The 9,511-nt window shown below is 41.6% G+C and overlaps 1 protein-coding gene across 1 annotated transcript; it reads right to left on the bottom strand.

The window, feature by feature from the left end:
• Positions 1–341: 341 nt before the first annotated feature.
• On the bottom strand, positions 342–3,918 carry twist2 (twist-related protein 2). Its single transcript, XM_031291494.2, has 2 exons — positions 3,172–3,918; positions 342–873 (listed from the first exon to the last, which is right to left on the bottom strand). The coding sequence occupies exon 1, from the start codon at positions 3,700–3,702 to the stop codon at positions 3,205–3,207; it is 498 nt and encodes a 165-aa protein (XP_031147354.1). The 5' UTR covers positions 3,703–3,918; the 3' UTR covers positions 342–873; positions 3,172–3,204.
• Between the last annotated feature and the right edge of the window lie 5,593 nt (positions 3,919–9,511).

Below are 9,511 nucleotides of genomic sequence, written 5' to 3' on the forward strand. Positions count from 1 at the left end.
TCCATAAGAACAGGAGGGGAGAGAGAAAAAAAGGGAGGGGGGGGGGGGGCTCACACCCAGCAGTGAATAAAAAACGTGTTGTTGCGGTGTTAGTTTTTCCCCTAATCTAACAACTACAAGGAGAACCTGAACAAGCGAAACCACATTGTTTTAGGCTGGGCTACATCATCGATTTTTTCATTATCTTCTTGTTGGATGGAAACCAGAAACTTGCATTTATCCATTCATGAATAATACATGATTTTAATGGAATGTATTCAGCCGAACTACATGTTATTATGTTATAGCTTGATATATACAGCTGGAATTAAAAAAAAAAAAAAAAAATCAACCATATTTCGTTCAAAAAATATGTGTTTTAATAAATAAGCAAAAACAAAAATGTACATTGGACGGAGTTTGGAGACTTGCTAAAGAACGTCGGTGAAATACATCCATGCAGCAAATGACTCTAAATTGCATTGGTCCCTTTACAGGCGTTTACACAGGTATGTACAATATGCATTTATTTATATATATATTTATACTTTTTGGTTTAAAGTCTTTGGAAAACAAAATATATATATCCTTCTAAAAAACGGTTAAAGGGTGGCTTATGTTGAAACACAGGCCGAGCTTTGCGCTATAACATCTTTGGGCTATACACATTGCAGGTCTGTCCTTTCCCCTTTCCCCTCTGTCTGCCACACACACACACACACACACACACACACACACACACACACACACACACACACACACACACACACACACACACACACACACACCCGAAGAGTTTGTACTGTAGTTGTGGGTCACATTACGTCTCTTGCCCTTTGAGGTCGATGGGTTCTTCAATAATCCCTTTGGTCTTCATACTTTGTAGTAAACAGTCTGTGATGGAGGGAAAGAGATAGGCTGCATGTAAAAAATCATTATTGAAATAGAAAAATACAAATGCTAACTGGATGAATGACACCTATTGATTTTGGCTTTTTTTTGTGCTTTTTTTTTTGTTGATTTATCTGATGTTTTTTTAAACATTCACTGGCTCTAGCATGTGGGAAGTCATTAATGAATCAATTATTAGCCACTGAGCTGAGTAAAACCATATGGCAACAGAAAAGCAGGAACATTTTGTATTTGAATGTAGTCCTACAGCTGCAGTGAAATACAGAAAAAAGACACACAGTTACTCTGGCTTTTAGTTTGAAACACCTGAGTAAATTCACGCGTTTTCTTTTCGCTGTGGATTAGTGGACAGTCCTAAAACAATACAATCTAATTCCTCAGATTACTGAAATATAGCAGTAAGGTTGGTAAAGGCTATATTTTTACAGGCCTTTTTTTTGTTTTTATGAATAATATCTTCATGTGGATTTTAATTTTACATTTTGCCCGTTTTAATCTATGCAACAATATGAATAATATGTATTTCTATGAGTTTTTCATTTCTGTGTAAGCCACATATTTTGAGAAGGAAAAAGACAGTTTCTGATGTTGCTATAAAAGCTAAACTAGGCCTTCACGTTATAATCCTTTGTTATTTTCTTTTACATTCCAAGAAGGCCAATTAAACTCAGAATTACTCAGAGGAAAACCTTCAAATTACCTGTGCTTACCCAAATCACTGTAATGAAGCTATTCATCTCCCCCACGGCCCCAGGATTGGTTTACAACAAAGCCTCACTGATGGGCGGTCTGCTAACTACATGTCAGGCCCATGAGAACTAAACAAACACGGCCTCTACTTAATTTAACCCAAAGTGTTATTCAGTGGAAACTTTATTCAGAAGCAGCCTTAAATTAACCGCTCATAGTACAACACATGCGCCTTTATTTGGTAAGAGCTATGCTTATTGCAATACCCGTACCTTTATTTTGTAAGAGCCATTGTTGGTACGTCAATTCAATTATTATATAAGCTGAAAGTGACTTAAAAAAGACAAGGGGGTCTTTCCTGAAAATTGACAATATGTCATTTGGTCATAGTGGTAAAATTGAGTAGATTTTCTTTCGTCTCTGTTGCCAGATGGCACGTTTACATGTAGTTCACTAAAATCACACCAGCGATTGCTAGACTCCAACTCCGACAAGAGAAGAGAAGAGAAGAGAAGAGAAGAGAAGAGAAGAGAAGAGAAGAGAAGAGAAGAGAAGAGAAGAGAAGAGAAGAGAAGAGTAGCCTACTCTCAGAGCAGTCAGGTGTATTGTGATGACGCTGCCAGAGCGGCTCTTCACTTCGTGGTTTACTGTATCACTGACACTGGCTCTCACGACATGAGCGAACCAGGCTACAAATCTGCAAAATAACACCAGCAAATCCTGACTGCCCGTTATTGCGGGCCTCTGTTTTTATTGTCTTGCACTGGCCTGAACTTTCATGTCCAGCCGAGCTGCCCATTCCTGCGGTCTTCACACAGGAAAGCACTCTATTGTGGATATAAATTACCCGTGGTGGCACTACAGCTGCGTGTTTCGTGCGGCCCAGTACTTTTTTTTTTAACCTCAGTCATTATGAAATGCTGTTAAGAGGGACTGAGGATTAACAACTGGCTGATTAAATACGTTTCTGGTCAAAAATAGAACTGACTTGTTTTTTATTTTTTTTTATTCTTCATTTGGCCTGGCATGTGAAAATGATCCAAAACTATTTTTGTATTAATCAGCCTACTTCCCTGCGCCTAACCATTTTCCTCAAAATAAATACAAGTTTCCGTTTTCAAAATCCTGAACTGAATTTAAGCGTTTAAAGTTCGCTTGAATGTAATCGGGTGTCTTGTGGGTCACCCAAGCCTTGCGCACAGCAGCATCTGGATGCACACGCACAGTTGGAAAGATGCTGATGCCTCGGTGTGAAATGTGTCACACACACATAACAAGCGCGCACAGGACAGGCGAACTTCTGAACATTTAACAATTTAAATGTTATGTGCACATTTGATGCGCACGACCGTTTTGGTAACCATCTTAACATCTGGGAAAAGTCACAGTATATAGGTATAGTAGCTATTCCAGCCCGCATCATCATAACGTTCATTCATTATTTAATAGGCCTGCTACTTTGTTTATATCAGTCATGTTCTTATGAATCCCCTTATTCTTCTTTATTCACAATGTGTCCAATAATAAATACATTCTGGCTACAGATAATATTAATATAAGATGTCCTTTGCTTCAGTTTGTGGTACCCACCGCTTTGGCATTGTAAGTGAAGGTCTCTGGGTGCTAGTGTGATGCTGACATAGACCAAGCGCCCTCCATCCTCCACACGGAGAATGCGTAACTGAGTCTTTCGTGCGCAACGTAGCTGCAGCTGGACATCTTGTTGTCCATCTCGTCACTCTGCAGCACCTGACAGAGAAAATCAATGTATCTGGAGGCGAGCTTCAGCGTCTGTATCTTGCTGAGTTTGTCCGAGGGCAGCGTGGGGATAATTTTGCGCAAAGACGCAAAGGCCTCGTTCAGAGACTGAGTCCGTTGCCTCTCCCGGACGTTGGCCAGGACCCGCTGGTTCTGCAGCTCCTCGTACGACTGATTGCTGCTCGGACTCGCCTTTTTAACCCGTTTAACCGGACCCGGGCTGCTGCCGCCGCTGCTGTCCTCGCTGGACTTTTTGCTTTGTCTCCTCTTCCCCGCGAAGCGTTTCTGCTGTCTGTCCAGCTCCTCCTCGCTGGTCACCAGACTATCCACAGGGGAGACCGGAGAACTGGAGCCCTCTTCCATTTCTTTCTTGAAGAAATGCAGGGATAGAGCAGAAAACACGCTGTCCACCTTTGATGCCGTGGTTACAAAAATAGTGAAGATATCCGTAAAGATGAGAGGAATAATGTCAGGATGCCTCACTCTCTGCGTCTCTTGCTTTAAGAAGAAACAGAATCGAACTTGACGTTGGCACGCTTCTCCTCCTGCAGGAAGTTTTTTGCTTAATGTTTTTTGGAAACTTTATCCCGGTTTCAGATGCTAAATAGTTTTGAGAGTGGAAGGGGAGGGGTTATGAGGCCGGAGGGGGAGCTAGTGCGCGCCTCGGTGCGCTAATAGGCGGGAGGGACCAGTCATCGTTTCATATGTCTGGGATGTGACTGAAACAAGGCACTTATTTACTATCAGAAGCAACGGGAATGTGTTTGATTTTTCCTATTTGCGCACGGTTAGTATCTGTGTTTTTTTTTTAACCACAATTAATCATACTATGAGTGGTGGGTTGAATTATTACATATATTGTCTGGATTTTCTTATAATTATTTTATTTTATTCATCTCGAATTACTGATGATTATTTGTAATATTTGGTTTAGATTATGAACTAATTTATATACAATCTAATAATATTTCCTCAGAGCAAACATCTCAATATCTCTAAAATAAAATGTATGATGGTTGAGGGATTGTATTAAAGTAAAATGTCAGTCTGAGCCACGCCAGTCAACCGTATTCAGCTGTAAAAAAAAAAATAAAAAAAAAGAAGCCTGTGTGCCATGTACAGTTACTCTCTGCAGCAGGGCCTTTTATACGTGGTCAAACCATCCGTGTACAGTAAATACTGTTTCCCTCTTCGCTCTATGGAGGGCGATTTACGCACAGATTCGTCGAAATCTATCCGCTTGATCTTTAATCGAATCAAGTCCGTTCGCTCTCACAGTTCCTATAATGTGTAAGTCAAACAGGAAGGAGGCTTAAACTAACCGAGGAGCTCTCCGGTTTCTGCAGATACCTCCAGCGGACGATGCCTCCATGCGTTTTGTCAGCGGTCCACCTCTTCATCTGTCATGTCATGTTTTCCCTACACGGAGCGGCGCACAGGTGGCTCGCATTATAGAGCTGAATATATCCACTGCCAAAATGCACAGTTTGTCCAAATCAGCTGACTGACCTCGAGAGATTTCTGTGGGTCTATATTGTTTTTTGTTTCTTTTTATGGCCAGTGTTCTTTTGCTCCCATAAAAATGTAATTTCACTGCTTATTGGATTTACATTGTACATTGTAAACGTTCATCCCTCTTGCTTGAAAGATGTTTGTTGCATCAAATATCAATTTGTTCTTTCACGGGGGAGTGATGTGTTCTTATTTTTTAGAATATCATTTTTTAAATATTGAAATAATGCATTTCAGACTTTTATTTTTATCATAAGACATTTCTGCGTATTTTAAGAAAAGACAACTAGGACATATCTTTAACCTTTTTGTAGAGTAGGCTACTTTACCCCCAAAACACAATATTGGATGATGTTCCTGAAATTATGCTGTTAATGTGAGTCTATCATTAAGCAAATGGTAGTGAATAATTGCCTCTTATTAGGAAGCAATTTTGCTAATTCACACTGTAGCGTACACTTTAGTTCACCAAGAGTATCTGAAAATAATCAAACTGCAGTATCGTGAGTGCATGTGCCCATGCTATGTGTTGTACGCGTCTGGGGAGACTGGTCGCTTTAAATGGGGCAGAACCGAGTACCTCCTGAAAGTTACAAAACATTGTTTCAACCCATGAGTGCTTGCTTGGTATTGGGACACATCCTGGTTTTCCCTTGAAAGCTCCCCTGGCCTATAGGAAACCCTGGTCTGCTTTGTGTTTTAAGGTTCCAGTGGTAATAGTGACTGTCACACTACTTTTACTCAGTGCCAGAGCTCTTAATTCAGACCCTGGCATGCCTCAGCACGGGTCGAAGTGTGGTTACATTTTACTCATACAACCTTTACAAAGCAGGTAATGTCCTACACATGCAAATATGAAAGTCATGCTTAAATAAGTGCAGTGCAATGCAGGAAAGGAGGAACACACACACACACACACACACACACACACACACACATACACACACACACACACACACACACACACACACACATACACACACACACACACACACACACACACACACACATACACACACACACACACACACACACACACACACACACACACACACATACACACACACACACACACACACACACACACATACACACACACACACACACACACACACACACACACACATACACACACACACACACACACACACACACACACACACACACACGCACGCACGCACGCACGCACACACTTTCCCTGATTATGCCCTCTGACCTCCTGCTCCCTGCTCAGCTGCAGGAGGCCTCCTTGCCCAGGGGAGAAGGTTCTGACTTGCATAGTGAGAGGCTGATCCTGCACAGCGTCTGTGAGGTTGACTCCGCATATACACAAGAAGGAAAAGAGCGAGAGGGGCCCCTGGCCAGCACTTTTCCATCCACTGTATATGCTCTGGGCAATGATAAGCTAGCTCGTATTCAAAAAGGCAGCGATCGAATGATGAGGATGACAGCTTGCCCCAGTCTCAAACTGATTAGAATTCATTCCCGATCATATTCCACTGCAGAATATAATGTGAAAAATTGTGAGAAAGCTTCAACATGATAATTTAACATATATTAGATTTCCACACACTTTTTGTCATTTAATGTTAAAAAATCTATATAATTTTGAGTTTTTTTCCTATTGAAAATGATTAGATATTAAAACTTTATCCTGAATTGATGATTTAGTTTACCTCGTCTGTGAAAACTTTTTGAATTATAAATATAGGCCGTAATATCCATAAGAGGAAGACACTGGCTTATTTGCTCCCCCCCCCCCACCCCCCGTGGATGTCAGTAAGTGATTCATGTATATCCCACCTAACGCTCCTTGGAGAAGAGAGGAATTCTTGGTCTCTGTGGTTCTCGCAAGAACCCCCTGAGAGAGATGAAGAGAGCGAGAGACGGAGAGGCAAAGACGGCAGAATGAAGTGAGAGAGGGATGACCTGCCTCTCAGATCAAAGATGAGCTTGGGCTGTAATTCAGCAGAGCAGAATGACGTACCTCTGTCTTGTCTGACACCTTTAAAACCAGCTCCACATGAGTCCAGGGCATGGCCTTAATAAGCCCAGATCCTTTCTGCTGTCACATCAGTGAAAACACATCCTTGTCGCATGCACAGCCTTCTGCCTCCTTCACATCAACCTCGTAAATAGAAACGACTGGTCGAGAGAGACAAGAAGTGAGGCCAAGAAGTGTTGAGAGATACAAAACAGTTTCGGAGAGAAGAAAAAAAGAAGGATACAGAAGAAAACAGAGGAAAGAGGCCAAATGTATGGCTGCGTGATGATTCCCTTAGTCTTTGATCTGACAGAGAGGGCTATGGACGTGTGAGGGAAGTTATGGAAGGGATGATTTGTTAAAGGCCGTGATGAGTGGAATTCCACTGTCCATGTGCCTGCCAGGATCGGTTACCTTTGACTTCAACCCCCACAAACACTTGTGAGGCTCACCCCAAATGATCTTAGCGAGAGGATCCGAAGCCATGGCATGTGTGCAAGCATATGCCTGCTTATGTGTGTGTGTGTGTGTGTGTGTGTGTGTGTGTGTAGGGGTGGGGGTGGGGGGGGGTAAACTCCTGTACAGTATACATTATCACCTGATTATTGAATGCACTGTCAACATCTGTCTTTCCATACATGCACTTGCATGTGTGTGTGATTCAAAAAGTGATTCAAGATGAACCAAAGATGTTCGGCAAAGCAAAGGCCCAGCTGGTTCTCATTGCACAGAATTGCAGGATTTCTGAGGTACTGTAAGCAATAAATTGTGTTTGAATGATGAACATGGAAGGTTCATACTCATTAGCTTTACACAGTGGCCAAATACTAATAAAATGGTACACGTTGATTAAAGCAAAAATAAGTTCAAGGCAAACACAAACGATAACATACTACAAATTACTGGTCTCCACAATTACAAACACAACATCAAGTACTTTAGCTCAGCTTTTTCTTCTTTAGACCTTTTCTAGTCTATATCGACGACGTTTCATTTACGGGATAGTTCCGGTGCCGCCGAATGTCCCTCACCTTCCGTTTTCTCTGTGTCGGCATTCTAAACTCCGGTTGATTTGGGAAACATCCTCCGAGCTAGAGCTGACAAACAAATTATGTTTATCTTTTTGTTTTAGTAAAATTCTCGACAGCCATTTTAATCCACAGCATGCCACCCTATGTACACATGTTCCACAAAAACAAGTTCCTTCCCGAGGCTATTTTGCAGCGGCATCGTACCTGCGTCCGGCGCTTAGCGCTGCCCAAGACGATTGTGATTGGTTTAAAGAAATGCCAATAAACCAGAGCACGTTTTTCGCCTGTCCAGGAATATTGTGTGGACTAGCCAGACCCTCCTCCACAGCGCTAATTCCTTCTTGGTATCATAAAGGGTTAATACTCCTTAAAACTCAATTAAAATAAAAAAAAAATCCTTTTTTCCTTTTTTTTGTCACTAAAACCCTGGTCCCAGAGTTTGACAAAAACAAAAGCTTTGTCTGTTTTATTGCACAATTCTATTCCAGTAAGTTGGGAAAATGTGACTCCCATGTCAGTTCTGAATAAGAATTTGCACGTCAGCCTCGACAGCAATAGGAATTTAGCGTTAAATTGCTATGTATGAAAAACATTGCAGCCTTTACATAAAAAAAACATCTCATTACATAACTTCAAAAGAACAGTGGTATCAATCATAACATATTTTTAACATACTTAATCTGTTCTGTTACTGCAGTTCTTCAACAATTGCACAACCCACAACACACAGACACAGGCTTTCATTATTTGCAATAAGAAAAGTGGCACTTACAGTAACATTATCAGTCACAGGCAGTGTCCTAGAGCCTGTATTTAGCAGGGGCCTCTACAGTGAATGAAACAACAGGCAATATTGGTGAGAGGTACATATTGGGCAATAAAACCATAGGCAACGCCAGTCATAGAGTCATTCTTCAGAAACTCTCAGTAACGCCAAGTGGCCATTCATTCACATATCCACACTTCTTCTTTTTGCTGCCCCAGGGCTGATGACAAGGTGTTTCTGAAATCACATTAGGGGCCCTTTCATAAAGGTTTCATTGGGGAGTGTGTAACAGCTTGAAGCATTTAGGCTTTGTTTAATACGATGCAGACTCGCTGCTCGATGCTTTGTCTCCTGTGTGTAAAGGAGCCCGCGATGCCTGAGACCCCCACTGTCAGAGTTTGCTTTGATATCTGGAGGTGGAGGGGAAACAGGGCAGAATAACCCTCTTACACACCCCCTAAAAACCTGTATGCTCAATACCTGACTCTGCCCTGCTGCCCTGTAGAGTTATAGCCATCCAATGAACAAGCCAAGCTTTGAAGTGCAGCTCTCAGAGGCTTTACACCCTATGGGAGATGTGCGTGGAGAAAAGAAATCATGATATACAGTACTGTGTCCGTTTCAGGCACATGCTGTGTTAGGTAAGGTAGTCTGGTTCCAAAATACTAACTGTTCATCAAAAGCTGAACAATATAAATACATAAAAGAGATGTTTGGAAAATATCTATTACACAAATGTCAAAGTCGCCTTTGTCTAAAGTGACTTAGTTTTTTCAGACACAGAGGGATCAATTTGGGGTTCAGTGTGTAGCTCACGGACACTTTGACACGTGGATCAAACCACCTACCCTTATGAGTAATGGCCAAGCTGCTCCAACA

This window comes from Sander lucioperca, chromosome 8 (genome assembly GCF_008315115.2).
Source record: "Sander lucioperca isolate FBNREF2018 chromosome 8, SLUC_FBN_1.2, whole genome shotgun sequence".
In the NCBI taxonomy this organism is placed as follows: Eukaryota; Metazoa; Chordata; class Actinopteri; order Perciformes; family Percidae; genus Sander; species Sander lucioperca.

Coding starts and splice junctions, on each gene's coding strand:
- twist2 (XM_031291494.2), bottom strand. CDS start 3,702: ATGGAAGAGGGCTCCAGTTCTCCGGTCTCCCCTGTGGATAGTCTGGTG.